The sequence below is a fragment of the Gallinula chloropus genome (assembly GCF_964237585.1).
Source record: "Gallinula chloropus genome assembly, chromosome: 13".
NCBI lineage: Eukaryota > Metazoa > Chordata > Aves > Gruiformes > Rallidae > Gallinula > Gallinula chloropus.
Genome location: NC_140098.1, coordinates 4791460 through 4809492, shown reverse-complemented (window position 1 = coordinate 4809492; position 18033 = coordinate 4791460). Strand labels below are relative to the sequence as shown.

General features: G+C 41.8%; 2 protein-coding genes across 2 annotated transcripts in view; one reads left to right on the top strand and one right to left on the bottom strand.

The window, feature by feature from the left end:
- The first annotated feature begins 1061 nt into the window (after positions 1 to 1061).
- Positions 1062 to 5898, top strand: PDCD5 (programmed cell death 5). The gene is made up of 6 exons (XM_084269912.1): positions 1062 to 1130; positions 2461 to 2501; positions 3629 to 3690; positions 4137 to 4228; positions 4463 to 4534; positions 4856 to 5898. Exons 1-6 carry the CDS (start codon positions 1065 to 1067, stop codon positions 4901 to 4903), a joined length of 381 nt encoding a protein of 126 aa, XP_084126038.1. The 5' UTR covers positions 1062 to 1064; the 3' UTR covers positions 4904 to 5898.
- A 1012-nt stretch (positions 5899 to 6910) lies between these two features.
- ANKRD27 (ankyrin repeat domain 27) overlaps positions 6911 to 18033 on the bottom strand; it is a 40902-nt gene continuing 29779 nt past the window's right edge. The window contains exons 22-29 of the mRNA XM_084270096.1: positions 15142 to 15264; positions 13343 to 13540; positions 12055 to 12174; positions 11806 to 11967; positions 10843 to 10951; positions 9994 to 10075; positions 9383 to 9455; positions 6911 to 8624 (exon numbers count right to left, since the gene is read on the bottom strand). Coding sequence (XP_084126222.1) covers positions 8355 to 8624; positions 9383 to 9455; positions 9994 to 10075; positions 10843 to 10951; positions 11806 to 11967; positions 12055 to 12174; positions 13343 to 13540; positions 15142 to 15264 — 1137 coding nt within the window. The 3' untranslated portion in view covers positions 6911 to 8354. The remainder of the gene's footprint in view (positions 8625 to 9382; positions 9456 to 9993; positions 10076 to 10842; positions 10952 to 11805; positions 11968 to 12054; positions 12175 to 13342; positions 13541 to 15141; positions 15265 to 18033) is intronic.

Genomic DNA, 18033 nt, shown 5'->3' with positions numbered 1-18033 from the left:
TCAGTAACACTTCTTTATAGAAACATCTGGGTTTTGAAGTTGTGTCTTATTTATCCCAGTATATGAAAGTTACTTGTTTAACTTGATGGAAGCTACCGAGTATGTTGACAATACTCACACTGAATTGACATGAGAGTGACTTTGTCCCAGCCTGATCAAGCCTTTTCTCATCTTTCTACACCCTTAGCGTCCAGAGACAGGGCCAGACCTCAGAGCCCAGAGGCAGGAACCTGTATCATGTCACTTTTCTCAATCTCAGTTACCAATTACGGATTGAATTTGGAAGCAGCAAATAGCTTCTTGGGGAGTCACATCTGAGCTGAACTTGGGGGAGTACTGTCAATGCTCTGTGTGTGTGAGGCTTAACCAAGCTCTAACCTCCACCTTCCCCTTTTTTGAGGGAATCAGAGGACATATAGGAGACGTGGCCAAAGCACAATCAATCCAAGGTCAGTGGCTATGATAATGGCAATAAACTAGCATGACAGTCAGACGGACATACCAAACCAATGCCACCCAGCAGCCCGGGAGCAGCATACCTGGCGTAAGATAACCATCCTGCACTGCGTCCTCACAGGCACCAAGCCAGAAAGCAAGCTGGACCAACCCAGGACAATTTGAGCTCCTTATGTCAGCAGCCCTCAGAAAAGGGGCTGCAGCATCCCCGCTGCTACAGCTACATCCTGGTGCTGGAGAAACAAGCCGCGACTGGCTCACCTCCTGACTAGCCAGCGAACCACAGGGCAGGACCAGGGGCCACCAGCATGGGTAACCACTACACGGTGCAGGGCTGAGGAGCGCCGGGGATCAGGGCGGGCTACCCAGCGCCCCGGGGAGCACGAACAACCACCGGCACTCCCACTGACCGCCCCGCGGCCCAGCCCTGCCGGGCGCCTCGACGGGCGGGCAGAGAACTCTGCTGAGGCGAGGCCGAGAACTCCCGCCCTCAGCGAGACCCCGCCCAGCGCCCGGCACCGCGTGCGGCGGTGGATTGGTAGCGCCTGGCGTGGCGGCGCAGGCGCAGTAGGGCGTGCGAGCTGCGGCTGCGCGGCCGCCCCGCAGCCATGGCGGACGAGGAGCTGGAGGCGCTACGGCAGCAGCGGTTGGCCGAGCTGCAGGCCAAGCACGGGGTAAGGCGTGTGGGCCGCCTCCCCGCGGCGGTGTCTCCCCTCCCTGCCGCCGGGTGCGGCAGGGTCTGTCCCTCCAGCCGAGCCTCCCTCGGGCGCGTGTGGCGGCCGCCTGCCTGGAGGGCAGGAGCGGGGACGGGGAGAGGAGGGGGCGGCTCCGTGAATAAAGGGCTGGCTGGAGGCTGGCGGGAAGCGGCCCGGCCGTCTCCGGGGCTTTCGCTGCCGGCCGCGGCCTCGGCGACTGGCGGCCTCGGCGGAGGGCGAGGCCCGAGTGGGCCCCCGCGGCCGCCGGCAGCGGCACTACCGCAGGGCGTTTGGGCTGCTGCCGGGGACAGCTCAGCACATAAGCGTTCCCCCCGCCCCTTCTTCCGCGCCGCTCGCGGTTTTAGGGATTCCCTTGGCGGGTACGGGCAGTCAGCCTGTCTCCAGAGCTGGGTGTACCGGCCCGTTCCACCGCGCCTGGGAGGCGGCCGGCTGCGCCCGTGATCAGCCCGGTTTCCTCTCTCAGTGCGGCTCCCCCTTTGGCTTCCGCTCTGGGAAATGCTACCTTTGATGGGTTTTTCGATGATTTTGCCTGTTCCATAGGCTTTTGGAAAGTTTATTGTTTGAGACATAATGGGAAGGACTTTTAATGTCCAGGCCTACAGGAGGGACATAGAATTCCCTGAAAGACTCCAGTGCAGGGCCACCAAGGGGTTAAGGGAAGTGGAACACCTTCCTTATGAGGAGAGGCAAAGGGAGCTGGGCCTCTTTTGCCTGGAGGAGACTGAGGGGTGACCGTATTAATGTTCATAAATAGGTAAAGGGCGAGAGTCAGGAGGATGGAGCCAGGCTCTTCTCAGTGATGGCCAGCGATAGGACAATGGGCAGTGGGTGCAAGCCGGAGTATAGGAAGTTCCATGTGAATGTAAGGAGAAACTTTGGCACTGTGAGGGTGACAGAGCCCTGGAACAGGCTGTCCAGAGAGGTTGTGGAGTTCCCTTCTCTGGAAACATTCAAAACCTGCCTGGATATGTTCCTGTGTACCTTAGTCTAGGTGCTTTGGCAGGGGGGTTGGACTAGATGATCTTTCCAACTCCTAATGTTCTGTGATTCTGTGGATAGATCCAGCAGTGTTAGTCATCACACAAGTGTGCAGTACTGCTTTGTGAGCAAAGCACAGTATGGGCTATTTATTTGCTATGGCAGCAGATTCTTATTTTCAGGACCTCAGCCATGGTCAGGCAGGTTTAACAGGCAGGTTTAACTTGCACTGACTCTGCTGGAATATTGAAACTTACTGTCATGTGTGAAATGTTTTTGGATGATTGTATTTATTCTGATTTTTCTTCAGGATCCTTCTGGTGATCCATCGCAACAAGAAGCAAAACAGAGGTATAAATAAGAACTACTGACTTGTAGTCTTTAATCATTTCAAACCTTTTACTTTTTTCTGAGCATTTAATTTTACACTCCAGATTTTTTTGTTGTTGGAAAAAACACCAACAAAAGGAGCTGAAATGTCAAAGATACAGTCCAAGAATAGCTGCAAATCTGACTGATCCAAGTGTGGCTCCCAGGCCATGACTGTATTGCATGATCTACAACAGAGCTGTCAGGCAGTCCAAACCCTGACTGGGTTTCTCCACTGGTGTGGAGGAAAACAAGTAGCAGCTCATTTACACTTTGAAATATAGCTGAGTGCAATAACCTCATGACCTTAGTAATATAATAAGATGCTTGTCACCATTCCTGTTGTCATCTGCTTTTGGAATTCTTGTTTTTTCAGGATTGGTGGGAGTTAGTCCTAGAGAACTCTTCCCAAACTGGAGTTTTGTCTTAGTGACAAGTTTGGGTTTGGCTCTGTTGGTGCAGTGGGAACATCCTTTCCTAGTTTACAGGATTTTTCTGGGCCGTCTATTGCAGTTAAAAATAAGAAACTATATTAATGTCATAGCTTATGTAGAAGCAGCATTTAGTGTTTGCACTACATAGAAAATTTGGGGTGTTTAAAGAGCAGGACTCAAACACGAAGTTTGTATTAACTGAAATGTATAAACTAAAAGGACAGTTTCACAAATACTCAGTCAAACGTTCCAAGTATATGAAGACTTAATGAAAAATTCTAAATAAATAAGGAGCTTTGGTTCTGTCATGCAATTTCCCTGCTGTAGCATACACTACACTACCTTTGGTGAAAGCCCATGGGACTGAATGCAGGGTCTTTACAGTAGGTAGCATGGCTTTCTCTTTAAGGTGTAATAACAAACAGTAATAAGGTGTAACTTCAGTAAATCCCATCTTGGTTTCTCTGAAGATATCAGCTATGTAACTTTGCCATAGTACACAGAGCTACACACAACAGAAAAAGCTGTAGAAGAAAACATGTATCTGGAAGGTTTGAAGGGACCTCAGGAACTCCAGTCCAAGAATCAAAGGTCTTCTGGAGCTTGTGGCTTGGTGTGTTTTATTTTAGGTACTTGAAATCCCACTTCTAATGCGTGGTTAATTTTTCATTGCAGGGAAGCAGAGATAAGAAATACTATTTTAGCTCAAGTTCTTGATCAAGCAGCTCGTGCAAGATGTAAGTATCCAGGTAACCTTCTAATAAAAAAATTCTCAGCTTGTGCACTCAAATCAAGCATGTATGTGCTTGTGTAGAGGCCAGCCAAAAAACATTGATGCTGATTGGAAGACAAAACTTAAGATATTTTCAATTAGTGACAGCAGTGATTGGAGGGGAGGGAGTAGCTGGTACCTGAATTGTATTATTTTCCTTAATTAGTAGTAGGAATTGTAGTGAGAGTCAAGCTTAATTAAAATCTCATTAGGAAGAAATGTTTACAAGTAAGAAACATAACTATCTTGTATCTTTATTTTCTATAAATGAAAATGCCTTTCTCTATTTGTTTCATGACCTGGCATGAAGAAGGTGGTTTCATAGGGACGTTTGTCACTTTTTTAGTTACTAGGCAAGGTATTTGTATATGATATAAAACAAAGTAAACACAGCCCCTGTTTTTGTTGCAGTAAGCAATTTAGCACTTGTGAAACCAGACAAAGCAAAAGCAGTAGAGAATTATCTTATACAGATGGCAAGATTTGGACAGCTAGCTGGAAAGGTGAGTTACGGTTTTCTACTTTCTCACATATATTCATTTTCAAATCTAATTAACTCTAAAAGAATTGTATGTTTTCAGTATTTGTAAATAACTGAAAAAGGCATTTGAGAGCTTCTCAATACTACTATAAAATTCCATCAAAGACCTTTAATAAGAAGGGAAACTGGGATTGAGTTGTTTGGTACAAAGGACCTCACAGAATGTGTTTATATGGTTTTTCTTTTGTATTCCTAGGTATCAGAACAAGGTCTGATAGAAATACTTGAAAAAGTGAGTCAGCAAACAGAGAAGAAAACAACAGTAAAGGTAAGCTTTCAGTTCAGGGAAGAACTGAATTTTGCATTTACCATCTTTCTTGCCTATGCTGGCAAGTGCCAGCATCATGTCATAGCAGTTGTACCAACAGTGTAACTTGCAGCTGTCAGCCCTGGGGTGTCCGTGTTCTGTGGGGAGCCAGACTGACCTGTTCCGCGATGCCGGCGGGGGTTGGGTGTGGGCCGTTGTGAAGGGGTGAAAGTTCTGCTCCCATGTTACCTACTCCTTGTCAAATGTTGTCACATCTGAGAGGCTTGCTCTGTGTTGGGTTCGCTGTGACCCTGCTGTTTTCACTTATATATTTCATTTTAGTTCAACAGAAGGAGAGTATTGGATTCTGATGAAGAGGACGATTATTAATACTACTGTAAGACTGTCTGCCAAACAAGAGGCCTGGGAAGAGGTGTTGTCAAGGCAGAATGCAAGATCTGAAAATGTTTACGCTTTTTTCTTTCTTTTTTTTTATTAAAAAGGCCAACAAATGAACTTGTCTTGTAAAATAAATCTGAGAAGGGGATTTTTTTAACTTTTTGTAGTGTAAGAGGCCTGAGCAGTGTGGGGTTCCTCACTGCTTCGTTAGCATGAGCATTTTATTGCCCCTTACTCAGTGTGTAACCTATGCTTCAGCAACTGCACACACTTAACTCGCTGCTATTGGAGACACCACAACGTGAAGGGGAGCTGTGTGAAAAGCTGGGAACAGCCACTGCCTCCCTCTAAGAGTTTAAAGACCTAGCTCCACGCTCTAAATCACAGAAGTTAGTTAGAAACCAGGTTTCCTGAGCACAGGAAGGAAGCCTTTCCAGCAGCTCTGACTGGCTCTCAAGTCTGTTTAGAAAATAAAGTGAAGGTGTCAAGGTAGCATTTGGATCAGCAGACTTCATGTCAGGCAAAGAAATTATAGCCAACATACAATTAACTGTTCCCCTGTAAAACAATCAAATTATTTCAGGAAAAAAAAAAAAGCAAGTTACCTGTGTAACACAGCACTGTTCAGACACTTGGTACCATTTATTTTTAAAACTACCTCCCATTTTTATCAGATGGCTGGAGTGTTTCTTACCTTGAAAAAAGACGATCGTTTTCCTGATCTTTCTGCAACTCTTGCATGCCTGAAGTAAAACTGAACTTGTGCTATTTGTTTATTCCAAAACATGGTTATGGAAGTAAGGAAGATAAATACTGTAACGTGCTGATAAACACTCTACCACCACAGAACCTTTTTCTGGTGTAATTTAACAGGAACATGTATGATCCCAACTGCAGTGTTTTTTTGGAACAGAATAAAATTGTTTGAGCACTAGTGGGGGTTTTTCATCTTGTGTGAATCTGGGTAAAAATATTTAAATGGCTTTGTTTCCTTTGGACTAGACCGGGTGTTCTGTCTGTCTTTGTAATTAGGATCCCACAATTTGATTGATACCCTGGGTGTAGCCTGTGTTTCTTTAGGCTAATGACCCTTTCCCAGCATGAAAAGTTTGAAGCCAGGGTGTGGGGATAGGTGGTTTAAGAGTTTCCCCATTGGGGCTACAGATGCATCCTAAGTATCTGTGCTTCACCTGCCTATTCCCAAGTTACACACTTCTCCTTACAACAACATAAGTGTTACTCCCTTGCTGTTCTGAAACAGCTGTTCCAGAATTTTGCTTGTTAAAATGTAGTAATGCTTTGGGTTTATTTCATAACCTTTGGGAGATTAAACTGGACTGTAGAGTAAGAGGAAGCCTCCAGGGTTTACCCCCCTCACATCCTATTCCAGTTTAGCCTTTGATCCATCCTATCTTTGACTATTAGGGTGATTTTTTAATTACAAGCTTGGCTAAGCCTGTCAAAGGAAACTTGGAAATTGTTTTACTTAGGTAAATAATTTGTTAGTCATCTTTCCATCACTTAGGTTATAGTGGAACTGTCTGGCATTTAAATGCTTCATCACAACTGTCTGTCAATAAGCTTAACCCTAGACTAAACACTGAATAAACTGAAATACTGAGTAGCCTCAGGGTCACAAGGACAACTGTGTTGATACTGTAACAGAAAACTCAGGTTAATTCTAATATAATCTGTACTTTTTTATACTACTTTCCTTTTTTACTGGGAATGTAGAGCTAGAGAAGGAAGTTAGGAAAAGCTTCAGTTTCACTAACAATTCCATATAGTAAACCTCTATGCCTTAAACCCAAAACCACACAACCTAATCATAGTAACCCACAAAGGCAGGAGGGAAGAAAGTCACTGACTTTCAAGGGATCCCTCAATTTACACAGACACAAGGTGAAGTCTTCAAATGCCTACAGAAACAAAAGCAAGGAAAGCTGTGTAAAACACTCAATGGTTTGGAAAAAGCACTCCAAGGAAACAACATTTTCAAGAGTTACTTTACTAGTTTTTTCCATCATTTGGCACAAATCCAAGGCACATTATAAAATCAGATGAACTCATATTATTAGAAAAATACACACATGACCCTCATGTCCATATGTGCTCTTATTGCACATTTTACCTCTCAGATTAAAAAAAATTTGAAAAAAATCACCAGTATGTCTTCCAGCTTTGTACTTTGCCAGGCAGTTTCCTAATACCACAGTTAGAAGAAATAGAATTACTCATAGAAATAATTTATAAAAATAAAATGCAAGCTGGATGTGATGAGCCAAGAAAAAAAACCCACCTGCACTTAGAAACCTGGCTTGTGCTATTTACATGTTCTCCTACCATAACTGAAACAGAAAGTGAAACCCAAATCTAAGCAGCCCTCTCACAGTTCCACTTGCAGGCTTCCAATTCACTCTTCACCTCTAGGAATGGGGTAATATTTGGCCTATTCCAACAAATGCTCTCACTGCTGTGAGAAACACCCTTCGTTATTGGAATTTCACCTGGAAATTTCACTCTGGAGCTGTCCAGAGCAGGTTCCTGAGCAGCAGTTTTGTCTGCAGCTGTTCACCACATTCAGAACCGTATTTGTACATTTTTGCATGACTGACTTTAGAGAAAGGGGGAAAAAATAACCACAAACTACAAACAAAAACGACCCGCGACCTAAACCATTTTGTGTCCTCGCCCATGCTTGCTTCTGCCTATTTCTTTCATTATGCTGTGACTAGTGAGTCCAAAGTGGTGTGCAGTACCTTGGCTCCTGTCTAAGAACTTGATCTTACAGATCCATACAGGGGAGCATTGCAAAGCCATTGGCAAGGATTGCATCCCCCCACATTAACAGCATGGATACATTTCTGATGCAGCGTGGCAGATGTTATTGTTTTCCCAGCTACAATATACAGAAATATATACTATAATGGTTTGTAACATTACAATAAAAATATAGACATTTCAATTACCTCTGACAATAAATACCTTGTTATCCAATATACCTTTATATATATAAATATATATTTATATATACTTATCCAATGTAGTGATAAAAACTGAAAATGTAAAAATTATTCAAAGACTTTTAAAAACAAAGTGGGCAGCTGAAAAATACAATTCAGGGTTTGGTTTGGTTTACTGTTACCTGTAACTTTTTAGTAAGTGCTAAGTAGAATAGGAAAGTAATTTTGCCATCTACATCTCAGTACGCCCCTGTCCGTTGAGATCAGTAGGGATCTGGCTGTGTAGTTACCTCCAACATAACCAGAGGACTCAGTCTTCAAAAGCACTTGGAACATTCTGTTTTGCTGAAGTCAACCTCACGTTCTGTTCTGCAGGCAGGCTGGCAAGTGTCACCAAATTCTCTGATACACAGTGAAGGGTAACTGAAATTAACACCACCTCCTTCCTCAGCTTTTGACATCAAATTCACACTTCCTTGTCAATGTTTTGAAAGCAAGTCATCACAGCAGTCTCTCGATTGTGAAACACTTGGATTTCTAGGGCTGGATAATTCACTGACATTCTCTGCTGAAAGTGGCACATTAACAGTGTGTCTTCGATGCAGTAATTTACTCCTGTGAGGAACTTCCATCATGTCATCATGCTTCACAAACTCACCACTGCACCCTGTATCAACCATGTTAACTTTGCTCTGGTCCAGCGTTTCAACAGATCTTAACGTGGTTTTATCAAAGCTTTTAATAGCTAACTGTGAGGATGGAAAAAACAGTGCATTAAAAGCTTGTCTGTGACCCTCATTACAAGGAGGTAAAATGAACACAGCGTTTCTTGAATACAGTTATCACATCAATTCCATGGCATTCTTTTACTGAGCACACAGCCCAGCATTAATCCTGCACACTTTGTAGGTCAGTGATAGTATTTGGTCTACACACAAGAAAACAAGAGGCCAACCTGCCCCAGGCTACACATCCAGAACCAGAACTGCAAAAATGGCATTCCAGAACTTCCTTTCACTGCACTACCCCAGTTACCACCTAACCCTTCTAGACACCTTGTGTAATCAAGTCTTGAAATGAACTTGAAATGTTCAGTTACTCAAACTTCAGGTACGTGCATGTTGAAATGGCTCAGCAGTAGGTCCAACAAGAGGCAAAGCCAGTGTAGAGGAGGAAGAGGGAGCACATGCTCCGGGTGGAAACACTGGCGCAAGGTGCCATGGTACCCTGCCACAGATGAATTGATTACATCTATTTGTGTCACAACTGACAACAAAACATGCAGCAGTTTAAAAGTAAGAGTAAGATGTTTTATGAGGTGTTACAGAAGCACCCCTGAAGTTTGAACACTGATGAAACATTAGCAACTTAGCAGACAGGTCAGAACCTCTGGGATTCCCTGACTACCACTAGTAAAGAACCTTCCCTGGTTTATCTGTACTGAAAGCAGACAAAACCAAACATTTGCTGTATTATACAAATATTTCAAGTAAGTAGTTGCACTTACCTGATGCAGTAACTGATAGTCAAAGTTAGGGACACTCTTATCTCTTGTTATTGTTCTCCGTAAATTCTTTCCTCTACAAAATATTTTAAAGAAAATAAATTTAACTGAAGTCTCAGTGACAGCAAACCCACAAGGTGGCCCCATCTCAACACAGAAAGGCTGCTGTCTGGCTGCTGTATTCTAGTATTTCCTCTATTTTGCCACAGAAGAAACGTAACTGTTTAACCAGATCACAGGCAAAAGCCAACCACTGCGCAAAGCGCCAAGGTAACATTTCTAAAGCAGTCTGGGCTCTCAAATTCTTAATTTATGGGACACCAAGTATTAGTGAAAAAAAAGTAAGTATGTTTGCAAGCACTCCTCCTCTAGCCAGCTCTTCCCTCCTGCTGCACAGCACGTCACTGCTGTTCACCACCAGTGAGTACATCATGCCTACATCATCTATCTGGTGGCATGAAGGTGCATGCCTTGGAGGATTAACATCCCGTGGCAAATTACTTGTATGTGACGTGAGACCATGCTTGACCCACTTTTGGGTTTTATAAACAGCTGTATTTTCATTTGCTGATGGGAAACAATAAATGTACTTGTAAAGATGCTTCTATGCTTACTCGTTAAATCTGTTTATTGATTGGACCAGTTGAAGTTGTCTGCTTCTGGGATCATCGGCTTTCTCACATGGCTTAGAATTCACTGGGGGTTTAAAAGAACAGGAAGCTAAAATTACAACTGAGTCACACTTAAGATTAAAAAAAACCACTGTTCTGAATGCTATCTACTGACATTAGATTTAAAATTTTACAGTAAAACTATAATAGTAATAACTTGAAACAGTCACAATTTATCTTTGGAAATTTTACAGCTTTTTTAAGTCACAGGAACAAGCATTCTTCATCAGATTAGCACGACTGGCCAAGCTTCTGTGGAGACCGTGTCATTCTGGGCTTCAAGGCCCTTAATTCCAATTGTTACAAACCCAAATTACTTTGCACACAGATGCCATACCACCTTTGTTAAGGTTACTTACTCATGTCTTCTACAGTTCCTTTAGAACTATTCTCACAGTATTTCAAAGGACTAGAGCCACCTTTGGCATCAGCATACTGTGATTAATTTTGGGTTTGTATTAATGGAACATTCACAATCCCTCCTAGGGAAACAGGCAAGAGTGATTTTGAAAAGCCTAAATTCATGGATGCCAAAACGAGGGCTCCTGCTCCTCATTTTCCCCAATTCCTGCTCACGCAACCTCACTGCCTGAGTTTGCAGTGATGTCATGAACATAATAGTCTGATGCATTTAGTTACAGTAGTTCAGGTGTTACCTGTAGTAAGTATGCAAAACAGCTGTCTGTTCTTTAATCGTATGTAAATCAATTATATAAAATATTTGATGTGGTCATACATGAATTCACTTCCTAAATCCCTTTTTATTCATAGCAGTGGAAAGAGGACATGTACCTTTTCTCCTTATCTTGACTGCAGCATGCTGCTCAGACTCCTTTTCTCTCTCTGCTGACAGAGGTACACAGCTCAATGCTGTTTCCAGCAACTTAATGATCTTCGAATTCTTCATTTTAGAGGTTTCCATTTGCACCATTATTAAAGAAAAACATCAGTAGAGTTTAGGATTCTAGTCTATGCAGAGTGTGTTAATTAACTGCTGCCAAAATGAATGTAGCACACAAAAATACTTCATTATAAACACAAACTTTAAATTGTGTCATTTCGAGTAGGCACAAAACCACTGTTCCACAAGTCCTGACTGATTATTTTAAACTATATTACTGATGGTGAAGCTCTTTTCAGTTTAAATGGTAACACACACAGTAAAACTGATTCAGTGCAGAATTTTGTGGTTTTTCTGCTATGTCTCAGAGGCTACTGAAGCACATCAAGCTAGGGACACCATGCATCAAATTGTTTAAAGAGTGAAATATTTCTTTATAACTGAATACTACATACTGTGTTATTGCTATTAATAAAGGAGGTCAGAGTTATCCATGACAAGATGAAAGGCATCAAAAGGCATGAAGAGCAGACAATAGTGGATGGAACTAGAAGACTGCTAGCAGTGTAACTGTTCAATGAAAGGTGTTAGTTTTCCTATATTCAACATTTCTTCTGCTCTCCCTGCCACTGCTAGCATAGATGATGTTATCTCACTGACATATGTGCTTTCACTCCTCATCCTTTTTGCCTAGGACAACTTATTTGAGAAACACAACCGGTTTCATGCACCACAGGTATCTTATTGTACACTGTACAATAAACAGGCATCTTAGTTTCTACATGGTGCATAATTGTTAAACACAGAAGTCTTGACAAATATTGCTGTGGCACAGTTAGATTTGTTTTCTTCCCTACATTATGTGTGTGGACTTTAGGAAAATGTAACCTTAGAAAGGAGCTTCCTGCACTCACCGGCTCAGCACAGTCTGCAGGGGTGCAGTTCCTTTCGTTCCTTACGTGCGGCATCGCACCGTTCTGAAGCAGCAAGTCTACCAGGGCCTCGTTCTTCCCTATCACGGCCTCGTGCAGTGCTGTATTCCCTTTGGCATTGGAAAGGTTAACAGAAGCTCCATGCTGGGCAGCAAGATAAAATGGAAGTTATGAAGATGGAGAACAGAGTTCAGCAATGCTGTCCTGCCGTGGTGTTTTCAGCCACCTTACCTGTAACAGCAAGGCAGTGGTCTCATACTGGCCATTCGAGCACGCGTAAATCAAAGGGGTATTTCCATATATATCCTTCTTATTTTGTTTAGCATTGTAATCCATCAGACACTTTACCACCTATTAAAAGAAGTAACAACTCTTTAATTCACTTGCCAGCTAACCATACTCATGCAGTGAAAGCTCCCCTTTTTCATTTAAACAGTTTTTTGAACTCTGGAATGCAAGAGAGGTGAAAGGAAAAGGGATAAACAAGTCCCATCTTTTCCAAACAGATGATATCCACAAGCAGCTGTTCCTATCGTATGCATTTTCATATTTTACTACACACTTTAAAACCAAAAAAACAAACAAAAAACAAACCCATAAGCAACTGGATGAAAGGCCAGAAAATAGAACTCGAGGAATGTGAGAAACATACATAATCAGTAACTTAATTAAACATCAAAAGAAAACCACCACAGTAGCAGTATCCTTTCCCACTTCTGAACTCATCAGAACACTTAGAAGTCATTCTTTATGCTGCAAATATCCAATGAATGAACTTTCATCGGACTGTAAGTTTCAATTGCATTCTTGTTTTCTTCTTGCTTCTCCAGTGTTCTGTCTCCCTGTCATCTGCACAGTTTTCTGATTTTTTCCCTCCTCCAGTCCTCAGCTCCTTATTCTTAAAGCCCTAGTTTTCCACTTTTCTGCATATTCCCATTTGCCTGTCTGCACATACTTTTTCGTTACTGTTATTTTTCTCCTGTCATGACACTCGCCCCTGTATAATATCCCCCCCTCAGTAGCTCCTGCTTTTCACTGCTTATGCTTCCCTGACTTGCAGGCAATAATGTTTTTTTCTGTTACTCTCAGAGCTCCACTTGGCTCACATTCTTCTTAAGCAAGTTGAAGACACTGTAAATATTTAATACTGTGGCTACTGAAGATACCAAGTCAAGATATCAACAGATGTATGGATAACCTCCTTGAGCAGAGGGAATAGAGGAAAAATACATAGGAAGCCTCAGCTGGCTCAAGGTATTTTTAAAGTGTTTGATGTATGACAATAGCTATTGGCAGCACTCTCATGAAAAACATTATGTCAGGTCTTTTAGAAAGAAAAGGTGCCTACTGAAACTGTTTCAATTGGAGACCCTCTTCCCATCTGGAGATCTCAGACATTCAAATAAAAACCAAAATCACCAAACTGATTTTCATTGTTTAGTCTTGTTGGTAAATTTGTGGCAATTTCACAAAGCAGCTTTTTGTCAAATAGCTTGCATGTGTGAAGAGGCTGAGCTACCTGGAAGTGACCTTTCTGGCAGGCCAGGTGAAGAGGAACCGCATGTTTCGCGTTCTTGGCACTGACACTGGCCCCGTGTTTCAACAAGAGACACACCAGTTCGGAGTGTCCGTGTAGCGCAGCCATGTGCAGTGGTGTGAAGCCATCTTGGTTTGAAACGTTTACTCCAAGTCCATTAGCAGAGATCCTTGAAAATTTCTGTTGAGGAAAATAGACAAGAAGTGTATGTCATTAATCACGCTACCTCCCGGTGACAAAAAGCAGCCAAATATCTACTCAGTATATGGTAAACAGGTAGATGGGTATTTCAAGAACTTCTACAGAGCCCAATTTGAGACCTTTGGGAAATGAGTTTGTAAGACAGAGCAGCTTGGTAGTATTTTTCAACAGAACAGCGAGTTTTATTTTTCTCTCTTCCAACGTGACAGTTTTATATAGGGAAATTCCAGGCAAAGCATTCATGGCATTAAAAAGAGGATAAAGCAGCACAGGTTGAAGTAAAACTTAAAGGTTTTATACAGCTGCTAGGATGCTCATCAACATGAAGAGTAAGTGAAAATTGTATGATTTTACTTTTATTCATGTGGAAGTAACACTACCCAGAGAGCAGACGCCCATGGGGACACAAGATAAGGAAACCACCTGGAAGACAGCTTACACAGCAGCACAGAGCATCCTTTCTAACTGCCTAACAGTTACAGTGGTAGACCATCTTTCCTTCCTGTCCTTAGCATGCTCTTAAATGTGTGCTACCTAATACAGGAGTTAATGTTAGTTAAGTCCCTTCTGCTTCTCATTCAGCAGACAAGTAAATTCCACAGCAAATGCCAGTCCCTCCTGTCACCAATAAAATTAATGGTGCTCTCAGGCTCTGGCATCTTTAGCACATGATCTACGCCCTCCAGGTACATGGGCACACCTTGCCAGAGAATAAAGCACAATGTGAATGTGAAGCATTTAAGGACAAGCATATTCCTAGCCTACACAGAATAAGCATAAGATAGCAATTGAATTTAGAAGTCAAGCCAGCTCACATTTTCTCAGTTAAGTGATAAGGATACTGGTACCCCAAAGCTACCAATACAATGAAAATTTATGTTTTTGTTTATTTTGCAATGACTTATCCGGTTACATATATCTTCAGATGTAGTACTCCATTTTCTTTATGAAAGGCAAGTAATTGCTTTTCTGTGTCCAAGAAGCTGGGATGATTCCTTATTTAATTTTTTTTTAAATGTATTGTAAAGCCCGATTCTCTTCTACAGTCCATGATAAACAAAGGGAAAGGAAATCTTGGCAATTGAAAAGGAAGTCTTCACAATTATGTTTAATCTTTGAAGAGGTTTTAGACATAACTTCTATGAAAGATGTCATGCAATTAAAAAAACACTTTATCAGCATTACATGGATTATAGGATTAGCAGGTATTCCTTGCTAAAGTGATTACTAACAGATAAGTAGATACTCTGTGACACTTAGCAATGTAAACTATAAAAAAAGAACCAGGAGAAACTGAGGTTTAGAAAACTATTTTTCCTTTTAAATCAGATTTGTGCAAAGTTTGATGACAGCAGTACACATATACTAAAAGCAAAATGTGAAGTTTTTTCACTCCATTAGATATTGAACAAGTCTTTGAACACTGTTCCTGTATCCAAAACTTTCTACCTTTCAATAAAAAGAGAACAATTTCATTGTATCAGATGAACTCTGTTAAGACTTGTACATATTTGGGCCTAGAGCTAGAGGCTGCATTATAAGAATAGAAATTATTCTTTTTACAGAATAAATATTCCAACCTTTTGTGCTGGCCCACATTTTGTGCACTGGCATAATGGATGGCAGAATTCTGGTCTTGATGTATTGACTGTGTCATCCTCATCTTCTAAGTCTTCTTCCATCCATTCCAAGAGATAACGTACCTGACATAAAAAACAAGTCCTCCTTTATGAAGTCCAAAAGTTCCATGTCCTAAAAGATTTGCATATGTAGACAAGTAAGATTTCACCAACACACACTCTAAGTACCTCAGTGAGACCACAGCTACCTCCTGGCATCAGCTGCCTACAGCCCAGAGTAAACAAATCAAATGTTATTGTTGACAAGGCAGCTAGAACGTTCACCAAGTACAGCAGGGAAGTAAATTTGCCTAACCAAGACTTCAGCATTCACCTATTCTCAACCCCCCCCCAAATCTTTGTAACCTGGGTGATTTGTGCCAGCTTATATCAATGTGACATTTGTTTCACCATTTGCTTTAAAGAACATAAGAAGTTACATGGATGATGACACTTAAGCGACATCCAAAACTCTGCAGGGGCACTGAGGTTTCTTAGGGCTGTCACTTCCCAGGAGCTTGACAGTTTCACCTTTTCCTCAGTGTGCAATGCCTTGTTCTTGAGGAAGAGAGCAGCCTCCAATGAGAACAGTCTCAGGACTCAGAGCATTCATGTGTAATTTGCCAAGTGATGCTTACTACATGTTACTTTTACATTCAACTTTATGCAACAACACCAACAGGCTGTTTAAGAACTAAATTTTCACCTTGAAATTTATTAATTCACTGTAAACTAGAGAAATCTTAGAATTAGCAGTGACTGCATTAAATCTCCCTTATTACACCATCTAGCAATGCTAAGCCTGACCTCTAGGTGGCATATCACTTTGAGTTTGTATTATGCTCAGACGAGTCTTTCAGAATCTCAAGACAGAAGTGGCAATTAAATTGGCCTCATAATGCAAGGGACAAAGCACTGTCACCTTCCCTAAGCACATGAAAAGGGGTGACATCACAGCCCTCTAAAAGAAGGAAGACAAGGGATACTTGTGCTGTATCTCCCAGACTCAGGAAGTTTCAGGAGCACACAGTGTGTATAAAGCTGTAACACACGTCATCTTGTGAGGGGTCTTCCTTTCACTCTTTTTTTTGGAGCAGCTTTTAAGAGGGCTGTCAAAAGATTTATCCCTGTCTTACTACCATGAAGAAAGATCAGCCCCCTGCCCCACCCCAAGATGTGGCATGGAGCAAAGCCAAGGAACCACCTTCTGCCAAAACTGAGATAGGAGCATCTTTGCTGGATTTGCAGGTAGGGTTTGATGCCGCAGAACTGCTGCAACCCGCAAGCTCTACTGATGCCAGTCAAACAGACTATGGGGAGAAAGGAATTAAATACAAAGAGAGGAACCTGTAGGAACTCTCACACTCGTCAGCAAGTTCTGCTTCTTGCCATTAAGGTAGCTCTGGGAAACCAAGGACATATTAATAATCTATCCAATTATGCAGATGCAGCTAGAATAAATCTTGGGACAACCAGTAAGGGCCATACACCTGATTCTGAGCAATAACATGAGAGAGACAGGAAAAGGGTATTTTTCATTTTCCCTGCAAATCCCACATTGTTCTCTGGAGTAAAAAGAAATCTTCCAAGCTCCTCTGTTCAAAGGCAGCCAAGCCAGGGAAGGTTTACAATTTGCTACACTGGGACTTGTCTAAAATAAGTATCCCTGTCACTTCCCTTCCCCTGCAGACAAAGTCAATTCTTCTTTAATACCACTGACAAAAGTTTGAGCAACCTCTTCTCAAATACTTTTAACAGAAGAGGGTCTGTAACCTCCCAGCTCTGTTCTAGGGTTGTCCCATTCTAATAATAAAAGGGGGAAGGGTTATTTGCTTGTTTTCTTAAATCTAAGTATCTTTGTTGAAAGCTGAATCATTCTTCCACCACTAAGAAGCCACAATGTACACGTGACCACCAAATCCAATCACTACAAATGGAAGGCTGAAAACTGATGTTAAGCATTATCAGCTACTCTACACCACACTTTACTGACTCAGAGCCACATGAGGGCTTTGTTCAAAGCAACAGGTGATGAGCTAAGAAAACTTGCAACAGTTGGCACCAATCCTGGAGCTCTACTTTTCTACCAAATCAGCAACCACCAAACACAGTACAGTAGAGTTTGAGAACCTCCCCCAAAAAAGCTGCTGCCTAATTTTTATACATATATTCCCAAAATACTGTCCCAAGATATTCTGTTCTCACTACATAGAAAATTTAAGAATACAGGCTAAATTTTGTTTTCAAAATGTAGAATTAGTTGCCATTGAGTCAATAATTAAAATTTCTGTCATCAATTAACACCATTCCCTCCAATCTAAAGCATACTTGCTTGTGAAGTTTCTGGGTGCTACAATGATGACAAAGGTTGCTTTCTGGCTTACTGAACTATCACAGAATGGTATTTTTAAAAAATCTTCCCGTTTCATAGCCCTTCCTTTCTTAATGCCTCTTCTTGCAGCGCTCAACTGGCTGTCACGGCAGAAATCTACAACAGCACTAATGACCATACTGCAGCTTTTGTTCCTATGGAGACAGACCACAGGCTGCCAGAACAAGATAAAGAGTTTTTAAATAACCGTGGTTTTTTAAATAGATATGCAAGCTGCAACCTTTGCCACCCAACTGGACAATTCTCTTTACAATGAAGACTTTTATGTGAACTTGAGAAATGTGGGAAGTAGAGCCACAAAAAATTAAGGTGACTGTCATCTGAATGCATGATTAGATTCCTACATGCTTTTCATGGCTGATGTCTGTTGAGCAGTGCTAGATATTCATTTTCCAGCAAATTATAGCACTATATTTAATTTTCTTTAAATTTTTTCATGATACTGTTTAGATTTTCACAAA

Bases quoted from the DNA above. Each gene is read 5' to 3' on its own strand.
- PDCD5 (XM_084269912.1), top strand. From the start codon at position 1,065: ATGGCGGACGAGGAGCTGGAGGCGCTACGGCAGCAGCGGTTGGCCGAG. The intron at 1,131-2,460 runs GTAAGGCGTGTG...ATTTTTCTTCAG, and splicing joins AGCTGCAGGCCAAGCACGGG to GATCCTTCTGGTGATCCATC. The intron at 3,691-4,136 runs GTAAGTATCCAG...TTTTTGTTGCAG, and splicing joins TCAAGCAGCTCGTGCAAGAT to TAAGCAATTTAGCACTTGTG.